The sequence below is a fragment of the Crassostrea angulata genome, chromosome 4 (genome assembly GCF_025612915.1).
Source record: "Crassostrea angulata isolate pt1a10 chromosome 4, ASM2561291v2, whole genome shotgun sequence".
Taxonomy (NCBI): Eukaryota; Metazoa; Mollusca; class Bivalvia; order Ostreida; family Ostreidae; genus Magallana; species Magallana angulata.
The window spans coordinates 13,679,451-13,694,848 of record NC_069114.1 but is presented as its reverse complement, the minus strand read 5'-3'; the positions used below and the strand labels follow the sequence as shown (position 1 = coordinate 13,694,848).

The 15,398-nt window shown below is 37.5% G+C and overlaps 1 protein-coding gene and 1 long non-coding RNA gene across 2 annotated transcripts; one reads left to right on the top strand and one right to left on the bottom strand.

Moving 5' to 3' along the window:
• Nucleotides 1–235: 235 nt before the first annotated feature.
• Nucleotides 236–15,178, top strand: LOC128181286 (matrix metallopeptidase-21-like). Its single transcript, XM_052849639.1, has 8 exons — nucleotides 236–980; nucleotides 2,897–3,010; nucleotides 4,559–5,028; nucleotides 6,996–7,776; nucleotides 11,361–11,657; nucleotides 12,581–12,835; nucleotides 13,140–13,315; nucleotides 13,452–15,178. The coding sequence occupies exons 3-8, from the start codon at nucleotides 4,867–4,869 to the stop codon at nucleotides 13,767–13,769; spliced, it is 1,989 nt and encodes a 662-aa protein (XP_052705599.1). The 5' UTR covers nucleotides 236–980; nucleotides 2,897–3,010; nucleotides 4,559–4,866; the 3' UTR covers nucleotides 13,770–15,178.
• On the bottom strand, nucleotides 3,275–4,564 carry LOC128181287 (uncharacterized). Its single transcript, XR_008243303.1, has 2 exons — nucleotides 3,857–4,564; nucleotides 3,275–3,463 (listed from the first exon to the last, which is right to left on the bottom strand). It is a non-coding gene; the product is annotated as an uncharacterized LOC128181287 (long non-coding RNA).
• Nucleotides 15,179–15,398: the final 220 nt, after the last annotated feature.

The window sequence follows — 15,398 nt, the reverse complement described above, 5'->3', positions numbered from 1 at the left end:
AAAATGGGCATGGAGGTGATTGAAAGAGAAGCTTATACCCTTTGAAAGAAAAATAAAAAAATAAAAGACGGAGTGTAAAAAAATATAAACACATTGTTATTTTTTATGTCGTCGGCAAAAGAGTGGAAAAAGGGGGGTGTATGTGGGTTCAGGTTTGTTTTGACTGGTACAGAACTACATACACCTGTTAAGTTCATTGATGAAGGCGTAAAAACGAAAGTTTGATACCGTGTATTAAAGGGATTATTACAGAAAAGGACGGCTGTGGAGCGAGAGAGAGATAAACGATTCGAAAAAAAAATTATGTGTAATTCTTGAGAATTATCAAGAATCCGGTTGATATAAAACGGCGTAGTAAAAACGGCATAGTATAGCAAAACCTTCTGGGAACTGAGAGTTGGATGGTGAAATACGTTACTCTGGTAGGTTCCGCTGCATGTGTTTGTGTGAGTGTGCGTATTGTTAACCCTGCCAGGGATCAGAGTTGAAATTTGTGAGGATGACGAGTCGCGCACAGATTATCGTTAATCTGGAGGATTAGCAGAAAGCAAACATGGAGGTGTTATTGATGCTATAGATGCTATATCTCCAGCCTTTAGCTAGACGCAGGCTGATACATAGAGTTGGCTGTTGAGAACTGGAGACAAATCGCTGGCATTTGTCCACTTTGAATGCACTGAGTCTGCGAGGAAACGTACCGCGCTGCCTGTAAATTCCCGGGGACAGGATTATCTTATCCCCCTCCCACCGGCGTGTCTTGTCGCTCTGCCGCTTGTGGAGTACCCCGTTTGACATTGCTGTATATGTGACCCTATCGACTCGTGTAGGATGTTGTCTCTTGGTGTTATACATACTAATACTCTGTGTGATGGCTAGTGATTTTGAAGTCTGTTGAGCACTACACGGTTTAAATGACTAGATTTTTTTTTATAATAAAGTGTGTCTCAAGTTATGGATTAGCAGGATGGTTTACCTAAGAGGTAGGTAAAATAGTAAAAAAAAATTCTCGCTGTGTATTTGCTTTTCTATCGTCTGCGAAGACTTAGAACCTTCATTGTTCAGTGGTATAAAAACTACGCGCCCGATATTTTATGTTTAGTCTGCCTATGAGTGCAAGGGTACAATTGTCTTGAAACTCGACATATTGCAAAATGTTTCAAAGCGATTTCTTTAGACATAGTTGTACAGTGCAATTTACACAAAACTAATGGAAGGGTGATTTGCAGTTTTTCATTTGATCTCGAATACTACTCAGAAACTTGTATATGTATATTCATATAGACTTAACACAAGAAGCAAACCCTTTTGAAATTAAAGATTTTCAATACAAACTTTCTCATTTGTGTACCGAACTTTATTAGCCATCGAAATCACGTTTTGTGAAACATCAAGTATTCCAGCAAATTTGCTCAGAGGAATTTCCTCTCTTTTTCAAATACAAAATTAAAAACTTTATTTTAGATTTATGGATGAATCAATATGTATTTTTAAGAATATTTTTAAATCAATATAACGACCCCTGACATTTTTTTCCCTTTCTTTCTATCAGAAGCTAAAGGGCTTGACTACACATAAACACTGTGTGTATATGTCTCTGCATATAATTCTCAATGAAACTTGCTCTCTAAATGGATTTTAAACGTGTAGGAGAATTTATCAAGTTTGGTGTATTCACCGTGTATAACAAGGGCTGATAAAACACACATCTTATGATCGCAAGCTGATCCCACCGACATTTTTTTTTAATTCATAGGGATGATTACTTTGTTGCTTTTATGAGTCTCAAATTAAATGGATATTTAAGGATAACATTTGCATGATAAGTTGGGGTTGGTTTTTTTTTTTTTGGCGGATTGTATTATTTGAAATACAGGTTTTGAAGTAGAGTGTTTACTGTACAAAAAAGCATGTGGATTTTTTAATAAAAAAAATTAATTATTTTTCTTGTACGATGTGACAATTTTCTTTCGCAGTTATGAGATCATCCCTGTCTTATAATAAATGACAGTGATTAACTTCTAGAGAAACATCGCTTGTAATAAGATAGAAATTAAGACCAGTTTACGACATGTGGGAACTTTTACGACATCAGAAGTCGTTTTCGAGTGTTGTTTTGCGATATGCGCAAATTGTGTAACTTTCACCAAGGGTACGTTGCGCTACTCACAGAAAATACCAGGCATATTTGGTCAAGAGTCGGAGAGAGTGAACAAAAGGCTTGGCGTTTCTTGTTAATTATCTACAGATGCTGGATGGTTGATTAGTAGTCATAACGGCCACTGCAGACACCCAGTATTGAGGCGAGCCTCCAGTAATGTGTTTAGACCAGCTACAAGGAATGTGACAAATTTTGATTTCCATTGTGTTTTTTCTCCTGGCACTCGTATATACTGATGTATTCCAAAGAAAACCTATCAAAAGCATAACCCTTATACAAAATGTATAAATGCATTCATTCGCGATGTGCGATTTTTTTTTCTTCTTCTGGTTTTGTTTTGAGTTTTTTCACATTCCGTAATATACCTTACGTACTGTTTCAAACATATATGAAAGAGATAAGATAATTTGGGACTCTGTTTTAGATTGTCGCGATGAAGCGTTGACGAATCGCTCTGACGATCAAATCGTTTACACAGACAAATCTTGATTGGAAAGGTCAGAGCTCTCAATATACAGGTCTAGTACGACTACTTCAAACCTGGCTTTGAAGTGGCTAGAACGTGTTAAAACCATTCCGGCACCGCCCTGTTTCTTCAATGGAACCCACTTTACCGTCTCCCATGACCACCATTTTATTTTATTTGACAAATGATAGTAAAGGTGTTAAGAGTTGAGCATTCACGAAGTGATAACTCTTTCTTGTTTTTAAAAGTGCGTCATTTTGTCAATATTGTAGATGCCTCGCCGCCCAACCTTCTACTTAACTATGTCAGTGTTAGTTTAATTGCTGCGAAAGATGATTGTCTCCATGGTGATAATGAAAATCAGGAACCATAACTTTGCAAGTTTGGTAAGTGTCTTATTTACCTCCCTTCAATAATTCTGAAGTGTTTTTTAATTAAGTTTATTTTCTTCCTCAACCAATTCACTGAAGTACGCTGAGAAACTCCTGTAGGTGACTAATAAGATAAGCATTAGATTTAACACGATGAAAGGGTTGGTTCTGAATGAAATTCTGGCCAGTACCATACAGAAGCAAGCACCATTTGTGTCCTAACCTCTCCTTAAGGCAGTGGCCTGTTCATATGAATTACAAAAAGAAAAGAGAAAAAAATGGATTCCACTTTCTTTTAATCTCACGACCTCTTGGCGTACAAACGACGGACAATGTCCATCAAATGACACACAATTTTACGCGAACTCCCAGGCTGGCCTTTTTAAACGCACGTCAACAAATTTTCTTCCATTCATAAGAAAAAAATACAAACCCCTCGTGGTTCACCTCGGCCAGAAATCCCCCCACCTGCCAAAAAAGGTATGACTTTGTTTAATTAACAACGATCTGTCGTATTTACTGTAATTGTAGACTCCTCATTGTTACATTTTTTTGATATATTTTATCAATTTGTACAATGGTTCGCCGTTGTTTCAGATTTATGTAATTTAAGATTTAAAGTAATTAATCATGACGTTAATTAATGTCTTAAAGCAGAGGTCTTCATGTCTCGTGCATGGCTACTTTTTGTTGTCACCAACCGCATTGGATAACGTGCACGCGTTTGCATGTCAGAGAGAAATAAAGTTTTATCATTGAAGAAAAGAATGATTCAAAATCAGCTATCAAAGGTCTGTGAAAAAAATAATATCAAAGTAACCTTATTTGAAATCTTTTTATCAAAAGAATAATACAACTTACGGGCTATCGGTGATTAAAACACGATACTCCATGCGTCCAAATTGTTTACATATTTTGTCTACAAACTTTGTAAACAATACGTTCTCTCTCTGATCTGTATAAGCCAATGGGAATTTTTTCAGAATAGAAAAAAAAGAAAAACAACACACACAGCCAATACATGTAATATCAGAGAGAAGTCGATCGGGTTTGAAATTCTAGAGTCATTTAAGCTGGGAGGTAACAATCTGCTCGCGACGAATTACTCGGCACGTGTATCGAGTGCAGACGTCAGTGGCTGTCAGTCAATTCCAACCCTCCCTATTAAAATCATCCTTGAGGTAATCTTATCAACATTTCTGCCCCCTTTTATACTACGAGTAGTATCAAACTAAAGTTATGTATGAATATTTCTATTGACCCGTAGCAAAGAAACGAGATACCGGCGCGCGGCCAGTTGAAAACAGGGAGGATGAAAAAGGGGGTTACAAAAACCAATTCACACGCGCCGATATTGACAACTGGGTATAACTATTAGACATATATTAGGATCAGAAGACTTGTTTCTAAGCTATTGTAGTCGTGTAGACATTGTAGACTATACCATCTTGGTGTAATATCAGTCACTGAGACTGCAAATACGCTAAGTGTCTGGATAACAAATCCGTTCTCTAATCAAGTGATAGCTCTCACCGACATGACATTTTCTATTCTGATTTTCAGCCGATGGCAGTACTACGAGATTTCAGTGACTCTCGGAATTGTTAAATGTGATCAGTGTCAAAATACCTTGGATTTACTGCTGCTTGTGTGATTTTTATTTTATTTAAAAAAAAAGTGAATTCTGGGATATTTCGGGATACATGACAACTTGCAGAAAATGAAGGACTACACACGTCGTCAATTTCAAGAAAACATCAGACACGACAGGTGACAAATAAAGATTCCACGATTTACCACAAAAAATTGTTTATAAAAGAAAATCAAATCAAAAACCTGGCTTCAATCATCTTATGTACTGCTGTTAGAACATGGCCAAACTATTGGTCCTTTGGTTATCAGTGATGCAGATACTGTCTTTCTTACCTCCGGCGCCCGGAGAGCGATTTTTCCAGTTACGCGACCATTCGGATCAAAATAAATACCTTCGTGATCAACAATTGACAATAATTCACAACAGACGAGAAGCAGAGGTAAGTTTTGAAAAACCTTGATCTGATCGTTTAAAGGTTGTAAATTATTTTTTTTTCATTGTCAAATCTTTAATTCATTAGCGACAATACCTCCATTCATGGTACGTGTTGATATATCAAAATGTACATGTATTCTTTGAATGATCATGAAACGATATTGCTGATCATTAAGTTTAAATGCCTGTTTGAAAGTAGCAGACACGAATAAGTGAATTAAAAGATAGTAAAAAAATGCGATAGTGAAAATTTACGATAATGTTATGACTTCAAGAATTGAGTTAAGATTTTATGGCGCAACGAACAGACGATTAGCGCTCATCTGATTTCACGTATGAAGAAGAAACCAGTGAAATATTCAGTTTACAGAGAGGTTTTTTGGAGCTAGACGTTCTTTTGAATTCAGACACCAGAGAGGAAAAACCTAACACCTTCTCCTAAGGTCGATCCGTCTAAATTGTTACATAACAATGTTGTGAGGCCTATGTTACAAGGCATTTGCGTGCAAAAAAAAAGAATTTTTGTCTTTAACTGATGCGGGTAGAGTTTATATGTAATGAAATTTTGTTAGAGAAAGAGAGGGTAAGAAAGAGAGATAGACGGAGGGAGGAAAGTAAGAGAAGAGATGAGATGGGTAGTTAGGAAAGGGGAAGGAAAGGAAAGAGAGGCGGACGGAGAGAGTGAAAGAAAGATGGGAGACATCAAGGAGATAGTTATTGCGCCGTGATATGTTCTTTTCACAAGAACACACCAGTAGCATTCAGATACCGGACGCTGTCTCTCGCCATGCGTGCTTGGCCTTTCTCACCCCAGAGTCTTTAAAGTCATTCCACATGTCGTGTGCATCGTATACACGAAAGGGTCTGAAGAATTTCAAACGTCCGACATAGTGTGATCGAAATTCACTTTCTCATATGAGATTGCCGTCGATTTCATTTTTTTCCCTTTTGTTAAAGTATGTCACACACGCAAGGGAACAAAAGGTGATATTGTAAGGCGTTTCGCTAATATTAGACAAATATTGGAGAAGAAATGTGTACCGAATAAATCAAGCATTATATCAAAAGTCTAAATATAGTAGAGTTCGGGTATTATGGCCTGAGAATATGTTTTTATCTTGAACACGATAGAAATCTGCCGACATGAGAAAGCCGTCAGTGAACACAAAGATGTAGGTAAAATAAGTAATATAGGTTTAGTGCCAGGTTCATGAGCGACGGAAGCCTAAACATGATGTGTAAAATAAGCTGCTGTACCATTCGTAATGAAACACTTTCTCTTTTGGCGATGTACGGGGTAAAAAGAGGTCCCGCTGGCTGTCTACATAGTCAGGGCTGAAAAAAAGATGAGTCGCGCCGAAGATACAAACCATTACAAAAAAAAAATAGAAAACCTTCTCTAATGAAAACGAAATCTGTAAGAAAAGGATGACTCAAGTCGGTAACAATAATCATTAAATCTCCAAGCCCCTTCACCTCTGCGTGAATTAGCGGGATCTGTATAGTGTCCTATAAAGCACCATTGACGGTGGCCAGGTATTAATTTAAAGGAGATAAACCCTCTACGGTGGGAGTTTTTCCCGTCTCATTGTCAGCGAACCCATCCTTGTAAACAGATATTACGTTGGTGTCTGGGTGAACACGGGCTTTGACCATTGACCCCCCGATCCCAGGTCGATAGCTTCCTACCAGAATATCGAGTCCGATTAAAAAGAGTCATTAAGGTTATTTGATACATGCTATGCGAAGTAATGTCATGTAAAAGTATACGCATCGGGTCAACTTTGATGCGCGTTAGGCATTTGCTTTCAGGATAAGAAATGCGACATCCAAAACCCGGAGCCTAATGTTGTCCTAATGTTTAAGTTTTTTAAGCATATCAGTTTGCTTACACGCACGATATTTTTACACCAAGCGACATTTTTCGGTCAGTGTTCTTTTTTATACACCTCTCACTGCTTCTTTTTTTAGATTCAGCTTGAAAAATATGGCTATTTGAAATGTCGGGTTCAGAGAAGGCGACGGTCAGCCTTAATGGAAGTGATGGAGGGTATTCATCCGCTGTCCGACAAAGAAGTGGAGGCGGATCTTCCAATGTGCAGTGCATCTCAAGTCAACACCGCCATTAGAGACTATCAAATCAAATATAAACTTCCGGTCACGGGAATCTTAGATGACGTCACGAGGAAATTCATGAGTACGTCACGATGTGGCAACGCGGACAAAGACGCTATAGCCGACCACGCTGTACCGGAAGTGATGGAGGAGAGCAATGATAACTTATATAATTCCAATTCCAAAAACTCTGACGCTGATCCCGTCAATAGACGGCGTTGGCGAAGAGACGCCAGCAAGACAAAGTTAATAAATGTGCTTACTAGTGATTCTGTCAAAAATCAAAATATATTGAGACGGACGAAATATATCAAAAGATATGCCGAGAAATACAAACAGGAGCTGTTAAAACCGTATACTCCAGAAGAGCGAAAGAAACGCTCCATCATAGCTAATGTTGTTGTAAAAAATAATTCCCTTTCGGGTGAACCCGTCTGGGACGGACAGAAATTTACCAAGGACTATATTCGATGGCGGATGCTGCGGGACGGTTTCAGTACGCGGATTCCCGTAGAGGAGCAGAGAGCTAGCCTACGTCTGGCGTTCAGGATGTGGAGCGAGGTGATTCCGATCATATTTGAGGAGGATGTTTCGGGCGATATCAACCGGGTAGACATAGAGATTGCCTTTGGAAGAGGTACTAATTTTTCATATATTGAAAATAGAGCGCATAAATGACTTTTACATCTCCACCCCCTTACATCACCAAATCCCATTTTTTTATCTCATGAATTTTGCTAGACCTCTATAAGCTGATATTAAGGGAGAGGACAAAAAAAGGCCATGCCTGCTGTCCGATCCTATTTCATTTTGAAATAAAATATTGTTTGAAATTAAATAAGCTGATATACATGTAGTATCAGCGTAGCTTCGAACCGTGTCCGTATGACCCCTCATGAAAGGAGGAGGAAGAAGTCAATTGTCCAGATGTAGATTAACCCCTTAGGGCTAGGTCCTAGCAATCATATATTAAACAGAGACTTTATCTACCACTGATTCTGGGTGGGTACTTCCCGCCCCCCCCCCCCAACCCCCTTTCTCTTCATGGGGGCAACAAAAGAACGCAGCGGGGCCATCTACATACACTACGGCAACATCAATAGTATCCATTCTTAATGAAACTTGAATTTAAAGAAGGAAATTATTTTCGTTTTTAAGAATTCTGTGGATAATTACTGCAAAAACAAGCATGCAAGCATTAATTTTGACTTTTTGTGTTTTTTTTAATTAAAATTATGATTTGTTTTTGTATATTTTACCACACGTTTTATTTGACATTTTGAGGTTTCACCGGGAGAAGTGTTTGTTTTGTCTCAACCAAATGTTTTAGAATTTGTAGCGGTCGGTGGCCCGAATACGGAAATGAAATGATCCCCACAAAGTGTGTATTCCAAATCATGCAACAGCTGTCCCGTGTGCTAAGTTGGGATTATATTCCAACCCGTACTAAAACTTACTTACACTAAGTATACAGGAATAGATAAAAACTCATTAATTTAATTTTTTGGTGTATGGCGGAACGCACTCTAAAGTAAAATGCGGTTAACAAGACGAAATTGTTGAAAATCCGAATACCTTTCAAATCTAGACGATATTTCAATGTCACTGGATGGCATGTATAACTCGTCGTTTTGGTATACATATTCGCTGAAATAAATTGCGTGATCACATCTATTTTCGTTTTGAGAGTTCGATAATTGATAAAACGAAATCAAATTTGATTAAGTCTTTGCACTGAAATTTAGCTACTTTTCCCCCATTTTTTTCTTACATAATGAATAAAAAAATGTTTTTCCGTTCAGGGTTAAATTACATTATTGTTAAGACCGTTTTGTCCAAACAAAATCCTTCCTCGCCGGGTTATTGCCTAGGAGTAATCCGTCTGTGGTTTACCTAGTACAGAATGCCTTGAGATTGACATGCTCATCGATATACCGCACTCTTATTCAAAACCAACATAGGGATTTCTTTTTTTTATTTTCCGAAGCCTTTATGCATATGCTTGATAGCTAGAAGGCTGCAATTGTAGTATGCACAATCGTTTTATTTCAAATAAATTGTTACAACTTTCAATACAGACTCTTTACATTTCCGATCTCTTTGATTTCCAGACCGGCTCGCAGAATTATTCAATATTATTTCATTAGTTCGTAAACTCTCGATAAATTTTTCAATATTACATGCGTGAGGCTTATACATTAACTCAAATGTAAGTAAAGTGATAAAGCAATTTCCTAGAGTGCATAACATAAATTCGAATTAACAAGCACATTTGTTTGATGCAAATCGATGCACCAGGGATCTTAATACCGACATGCAGATTCCCCTGCCAATTAAGTGTCTCTGTGATCAAGATCTAGATTGGAACTCTTTGATGTGGAAACCATGTTCCGCCCTTAACTCTACCACAAGATGGCGATACCCGCCCCATTGGAGCTATAATGTTATAATTGCGGTTTGTGGCGTAATATTTATCGTTTTGCAGAACAGATATCAAAATGAGCCAAGAAAAAGATCATAGTGTACATCGTGCCGAAACGTAGACATTTTAGCCTTCTCTATTCTTTGTGAGAGTAACGCCAAAGTCACAAAAGTGACAAAACCTTCTCATTCATAATTGTTGGATTTTTTCACATGCTTGTTTGTGGATCACATGGGAAAATGAGCAAGAAGGGACCATTTAATACGTCAAATTAGCGCACCCCAGGGGCAATCATTACATAATATGACGTTTGTAGGGCAACTTCTTCGACACAACTCCTCGTTTTTGGTCTAGGGTATAAAAGGCATTTTCCACGACAGTCATCTTTGTATTCGTGGGATAATGGTCCTATTATGCTTTTTTATTTATCAAATGAGGTAGATATCGGTCAGAGTGCACAGCAGATAAACGCCTTTTTCTCAGTGTGTGAAGGTTGCAGACTACACCCCTCTCTCTTCAAGTCTCTTTTCTAATTGCATGCGATCGTAAATGCAACAGAGAAACTCATTAATATAAGATGTAAGGAGTTAACAGAAACTATTCAGCCGAGGTTCCTGTTTACAACTCTCCATTGTTAAGAGAAATCGTGTTGAAATTGTCGTCTGGCTTTCAACAATCTTTTTATCCCCCTTTATTTGTATGCTCCAACTTCTCAATCCCTCCCGTAAGTGAGAATTTTTTTTCTTTCGGCTTGCACTGTAGTTTTATGAAAGCAGCTTCGATTATTGATATTTTTTTTTACGTATAAATAGCTTTGGCTTTTTGTCCTGTACAGAGTATATCGATGTTTTATATCTACGCAAACTTATCAAATCACAAAGGCCCTACATTAAAAGACACTAAAATTAGCCTGAAAACTAAAACCTAGTTTATAATGAAAATGTCAGACGTGTATTCGGTTTACTTTTATATCCATTTTGTCATCCCTAGAACCTTGATCGTTGTGCTCATCTAATAGATGCTTCCACTAGATAAGTTATCCGGAAGCAATGCCGTAATCTGGAACGATTGTCGTAAATTGATATGATTGATAAAATGTCAAAGCTTTCTCCGTTCGTCATAGCGTAATCCTGACTTTGTTTTCTAAACGTGTCTTTGCGCTGAAAAGTTGGACAAGGAACGGCACAACAAGTACAATGTTAAAATCAGAAAACACGTAGCATAGAAAATATCATTAAAAATTAGTATGCTCTCATTAAAATCTACATGATATAACCCTTTTATTTTGTCACCAATAGAACCATTATTTCACTGTGGAGATCTACGGTAACGTCCATGACTCGAGTAGAGCTCCGTACTTGCTTCACTGGGTCAGTGGGTTAGTTCTCTTAATAAAATTAACATACTTCGACAATCGCGGCAGATTATGTGTATATTTTTGATATAATCATATCAGCACATTTAACGAGCGACTGCCTCATAATATCCCATGCCCTTCCACTGAATTGCACCGTCAAAATACAGCATTTAATCTAGGTGCTAATTCAAGCACAGCAATTCTTTGGCACTTCGTTATTTGCCTGTTTAAAAGCGTCGTGATTTTTTTTATTCGTTATATTGAGAGTATTCGGCAATAACAGAGTATTGTGTTTTATTAAAATTATAATCTGTCTTATATCATTAGCTTTTTTTCCGCTGTTTGTAGTTTACTAGAACTTTGTTTTTAAGGAATAAAACAACAAAAAGGAACATATTTTGCAAGTTCTACTAGAATGCATTAAAAAAACTATCCATTTCAGGTTCACACCAGAATTGCGGGCGGAAGTTTGACGGCCATGGCGGCGAGATTGCGCATTCCTGGAGCGGTAGAAACGTTCATTTTGATGACGAGGAGGACTATAAATCTATTGACACCATTTCCAAGGATGGCATCTACCTTCTACGTGTGGCGGTCCATGAGATAGGTCATGTTCTTGGCTTGGCCCACACCGACAAGAGCTATTCCATAATGTACGCCATATACCACCAGAACGTGGTGCCGCAAGCGGGATTCGAACTTGGATGGGAAGACCGGAAGTCCGTGCAGAAGATATATGGTGGGTTTTGAATGTCGATGCCGATGTTTATTTCTTTTTTTAATTTTTTAATGTCCATGTATGTTGAATGTAGACTACGACCGGGGTTTTCATCACAAGCTTAGTATTAAGACATATTGTGATCGTGTTAACATAGGTTAAACTAAAGTTTAGATGCAAAACATGCAAACACAGAGCCTTGGAAAAGTTGACTCTCAGAACAGGTTCTCGTATTAAACATGGAAAACAAGTTTAACACACCTATTTGTAGATAATTTTTTTTAAATCAAAACAGGATGCGTCTTGAATAGATCTAAAATAAACACCGTTCCTTCTTTTTAACAATTTATGGTATTCCTTTGACAGTATTTTAGGTGCACAGATTTGTGCGTCAATAATTTCTGGGTGAAACAGAAATAGGAGCGTTTATGTACAAGATGGTATGTACCTATGTAACGACAGGTGCTGGCCTATTTCTTCCGCGTGTTCGAACAAGAACTGTTCCCTTGATTTCACCCAGTAGCTTCCTCTTTTATCAATCAGAAAGCCTTATATCTAAGAATTCCATTGACTAGTATCTGCATGGAATCGTACATCTGTTAGGGAAACGTATCAATGAACGGAATTCAGCCCTTTTGGCAGATTCAGGCATCTTTTCAAGAAGAGGCATGTCACAAGAATGCAGTTTTATTAACACAATCAATTGAAAACAATGGCTCACTAAAGCTTACAGAACGAGGGGAGGTATTGAAGCAAATTGCTACCACATGCTAAGAACAGATTCTTCCTTAGTCAATTCATCCGAGTCGAGTATTAATTCTTTGAATAACTTTGGCCGATCAACTTTAAAAAAAAGCCCAAGAGACACGTATAATTAATTTCCTAAATATTATGACAAACGTTTTGGAATGTTTACATTTGATGAGGCGTATTGTTATTTGCAGGTGTATGCAAAGGGCGGTTTAATACGATTTTTGACTGGGTTCGTAAGCGGCCTGACAGTTCATTCATCTACAATACGTACATTTTCCGCAAGAACCATTACTGGATGTATGAGAACCACGCCAACAGAACACGGTATGGCGACCCTCTGTACGTCGCCCTAGAATGGAAAGGAGTTCCGAACTACGTTGATGGCTATGCGCATGTCTGGTTCTATTCCGGGAAACTAATCACCGATGCAGCCTACTTCTTCAAAGGTCTGCAAACAACAAAATATCTAATAAAAGAATTAAAGTTATGAAAAAACAATTGTTTTCTGGAAACTAATGCAGAGTTTGGATTTATATTAAAGTATTTAAGGTATTAAAACTTTGAAATATTATTTTCAAAGAAGCTAACCAGCATGTATCTGTGGTACAAAGTTAAAATATGGCTTGGGTTCATTTGGTTGATTTAATTTCTTTAATTACTTAATTCTATTACAAAATATTTGCTCACTCAATACAGTCACCTTTTAATGTAACAAATCTGAAATTATAGTATTTCCCGTCATTGTTTTAGGTGAACACTATTACAAATACGATAGCGAAAATGACCGTGTGTACGATGGTTGGCCTCGTCTAATCACCGAAGACTTCGGTCCTAAACCTGACGAAACCGAGGGTATTCCCGCGAACATAGATACAGTCTACTTTGACATGAGAGACAGAAATTTGTATTTCTTTAAAGGAGACATGGTAAGTCAAATGTGTGTGAGAGAGAGAGAGGGAGAGAGAGAGAGAGGGGGGGGGTGTACAGCAATGCATCAAACAAAGTTACAACTTTAAGAAAACGCATCATACACTAAAATTAAAAATTATTTTTTGATTTTAGGTTTATGTTTATGATCCTAAAGGAGCGGATCACACAAAAGGATGTTGCGTGCGCAAACGAAAAATATGGGAGGAGTTTCCACCAATGGAAGGAGAGGATCCTTTGCCTAGCGATTTAGATGTCGCGTATTTTTCTTATAGTGACAAAAAAGTGTATTTCCTGAAAGACGAAACTGTTTGGGAAAATGTTTTGTTCAACCCTCGACAAAAACAGATTAGAAACTCTGTGAAAAAGATCGGAACTTGGTATGAGAAATGGTATGATGTATGTGACGTCAGAACAATGGACGCGCCACCTGATGGAACTGAAAAAACGTAGATGTGACGTCATATGTTCGCTCATCGTATGAGCGACTATCTTACTGTTATCAAATTTTGCTTGGAAAAAAGACGGGCATAGCTTTTCTTCCTGTGCGATATGAAAACTCAGTATTGCTAAAATAGGGGCGAGTGTCAGTGAAGTGTGCTGAAGTTTCTATGCAAAACGTTTCCTTGTTAAAGCCATTTTAGGTTGTACGAAAACTTCGCAAAATCTGCATGGTTGCTGCGTAAGAAGACTTAGCTCAAGGCGATTCCAATTTTCCGAAAAGGGAAGTTGATCCAGTGAGATACATAATTATTTTGCAAGTGTCAAATCGGCTTGTAATATTTTGTTTCCCAGTTTTTCCGAAACTTCTTGCAACATTTTAGCAATGTATTGAAGTGTTCTTGGGGGGGAAAAATCTGTGAGCTCGATGTTTTTGCCTTCAGTGAAAAAACTCTTTCTGCGAGAAAGAAACCGGAAGGAGCCCGAGTAGTTCGCACGGACAGACGAGTTTTTGCGCATGTGCTCTGCATATGGTGGTATCCATGATACACTTGTGATATAATTTATTACAATGACAAATATTTATGTACAACACATTCCCAAGTTGTTTTGAAACCTCTTCAATCGCAGATTATATGTTGTCAAGAGTTGTTACAATCACCAGTTGTTCTTCATTGTATGAGAAGCTTCCTGTGGCTCGTGGTTTTTTCAAGATTTACCAAACATCTTCAGATTTATAGTTAAAAGGCAAAATCGCCCTTTATTACTTGTAGTTCGATAATATCTTCACTAGAAAATAAGAAAATTGTATTAATTGCGCTACCGAATTTTAATAATACACAAGTATTCTGGCCAGTTTACAAGATGTTTTGATATATACATTGTATTATTTTTTAAATGATATCATTTCATGCAATATATGACGCAATATAATCATTTACATATCAAATGACGTCATCTGCGTGAACATACCACCTGCATGTTGCTACTGTTGATCAATGTAACCTTGACCTACTTGTTGATATTTGTCCTCATTTTGGTTATATGACCTAATTGTTGTGACCTGTTTTTTATTGTCGCTAACAGATGTAATGATTGTCTCTGTTTCGTCACCAGGCATATTTATGGATAATGTTATGTTTTAAGATTTTAATTTTGGTATAACTGTACATTTTCTCGTGTTTGTTTAATTTATTTATTGCCATCATGTCCTTCTTTGCCGAGGATTGATGTGTGTGACATTTACTATGTTCACCCCCAAGGGTTGTTCACTCTCTGAAGGGTGGGGTTTAGTAAATGGAGCAAATGTGCGCGTGAAAGAGAACGAGTAAATTGTCTGAAAGCGAGATTTTGTTGAAACAGATCCTTATTAAAATCAGCTTGATGGATCATTGGTGATATAAAGTTTATTACAACAATCAGTCTGTGTTCGGTGTTCCTGATTTTCTTTATCTACTTATTTCTAAGATAGATGGAACGAAACAAAAATATAAAGCATTTTATATATTATAAATCGTTATTCAACATACCCTAAGAATCTTCACTAGACAAGAGGACAAATGAACAAGTTGGAAGGAAATTGTTTTCTAGAGACTAATGCATGGTTGGGATGTATTTTAAAGTAAATAAGGTTCATGTAAT

Coding starts and splice junctions, on each gene's coding strand:
- LOC128181286 (XM_052849639.1), top strand. CDS start 4,867: ATGGCCAAACTATTGGTCCTTTGGTTATCAGTGATGCAGATACTGTCT. Junction 11,658..12,580: donor GTCCGTGCAGAAGATATATG/GTGGGTTTTGAA, acceptor TGTTATTTGCAG/GTGTATGCAAAGGGCGGTTT. Junction 12,836..13,139: donor TGCAGCCTACTTCTTCAAAG/GTCTGCAAACAA, acceptor TCATTGTTTTAG/GTGAACACTATTACAAATAC.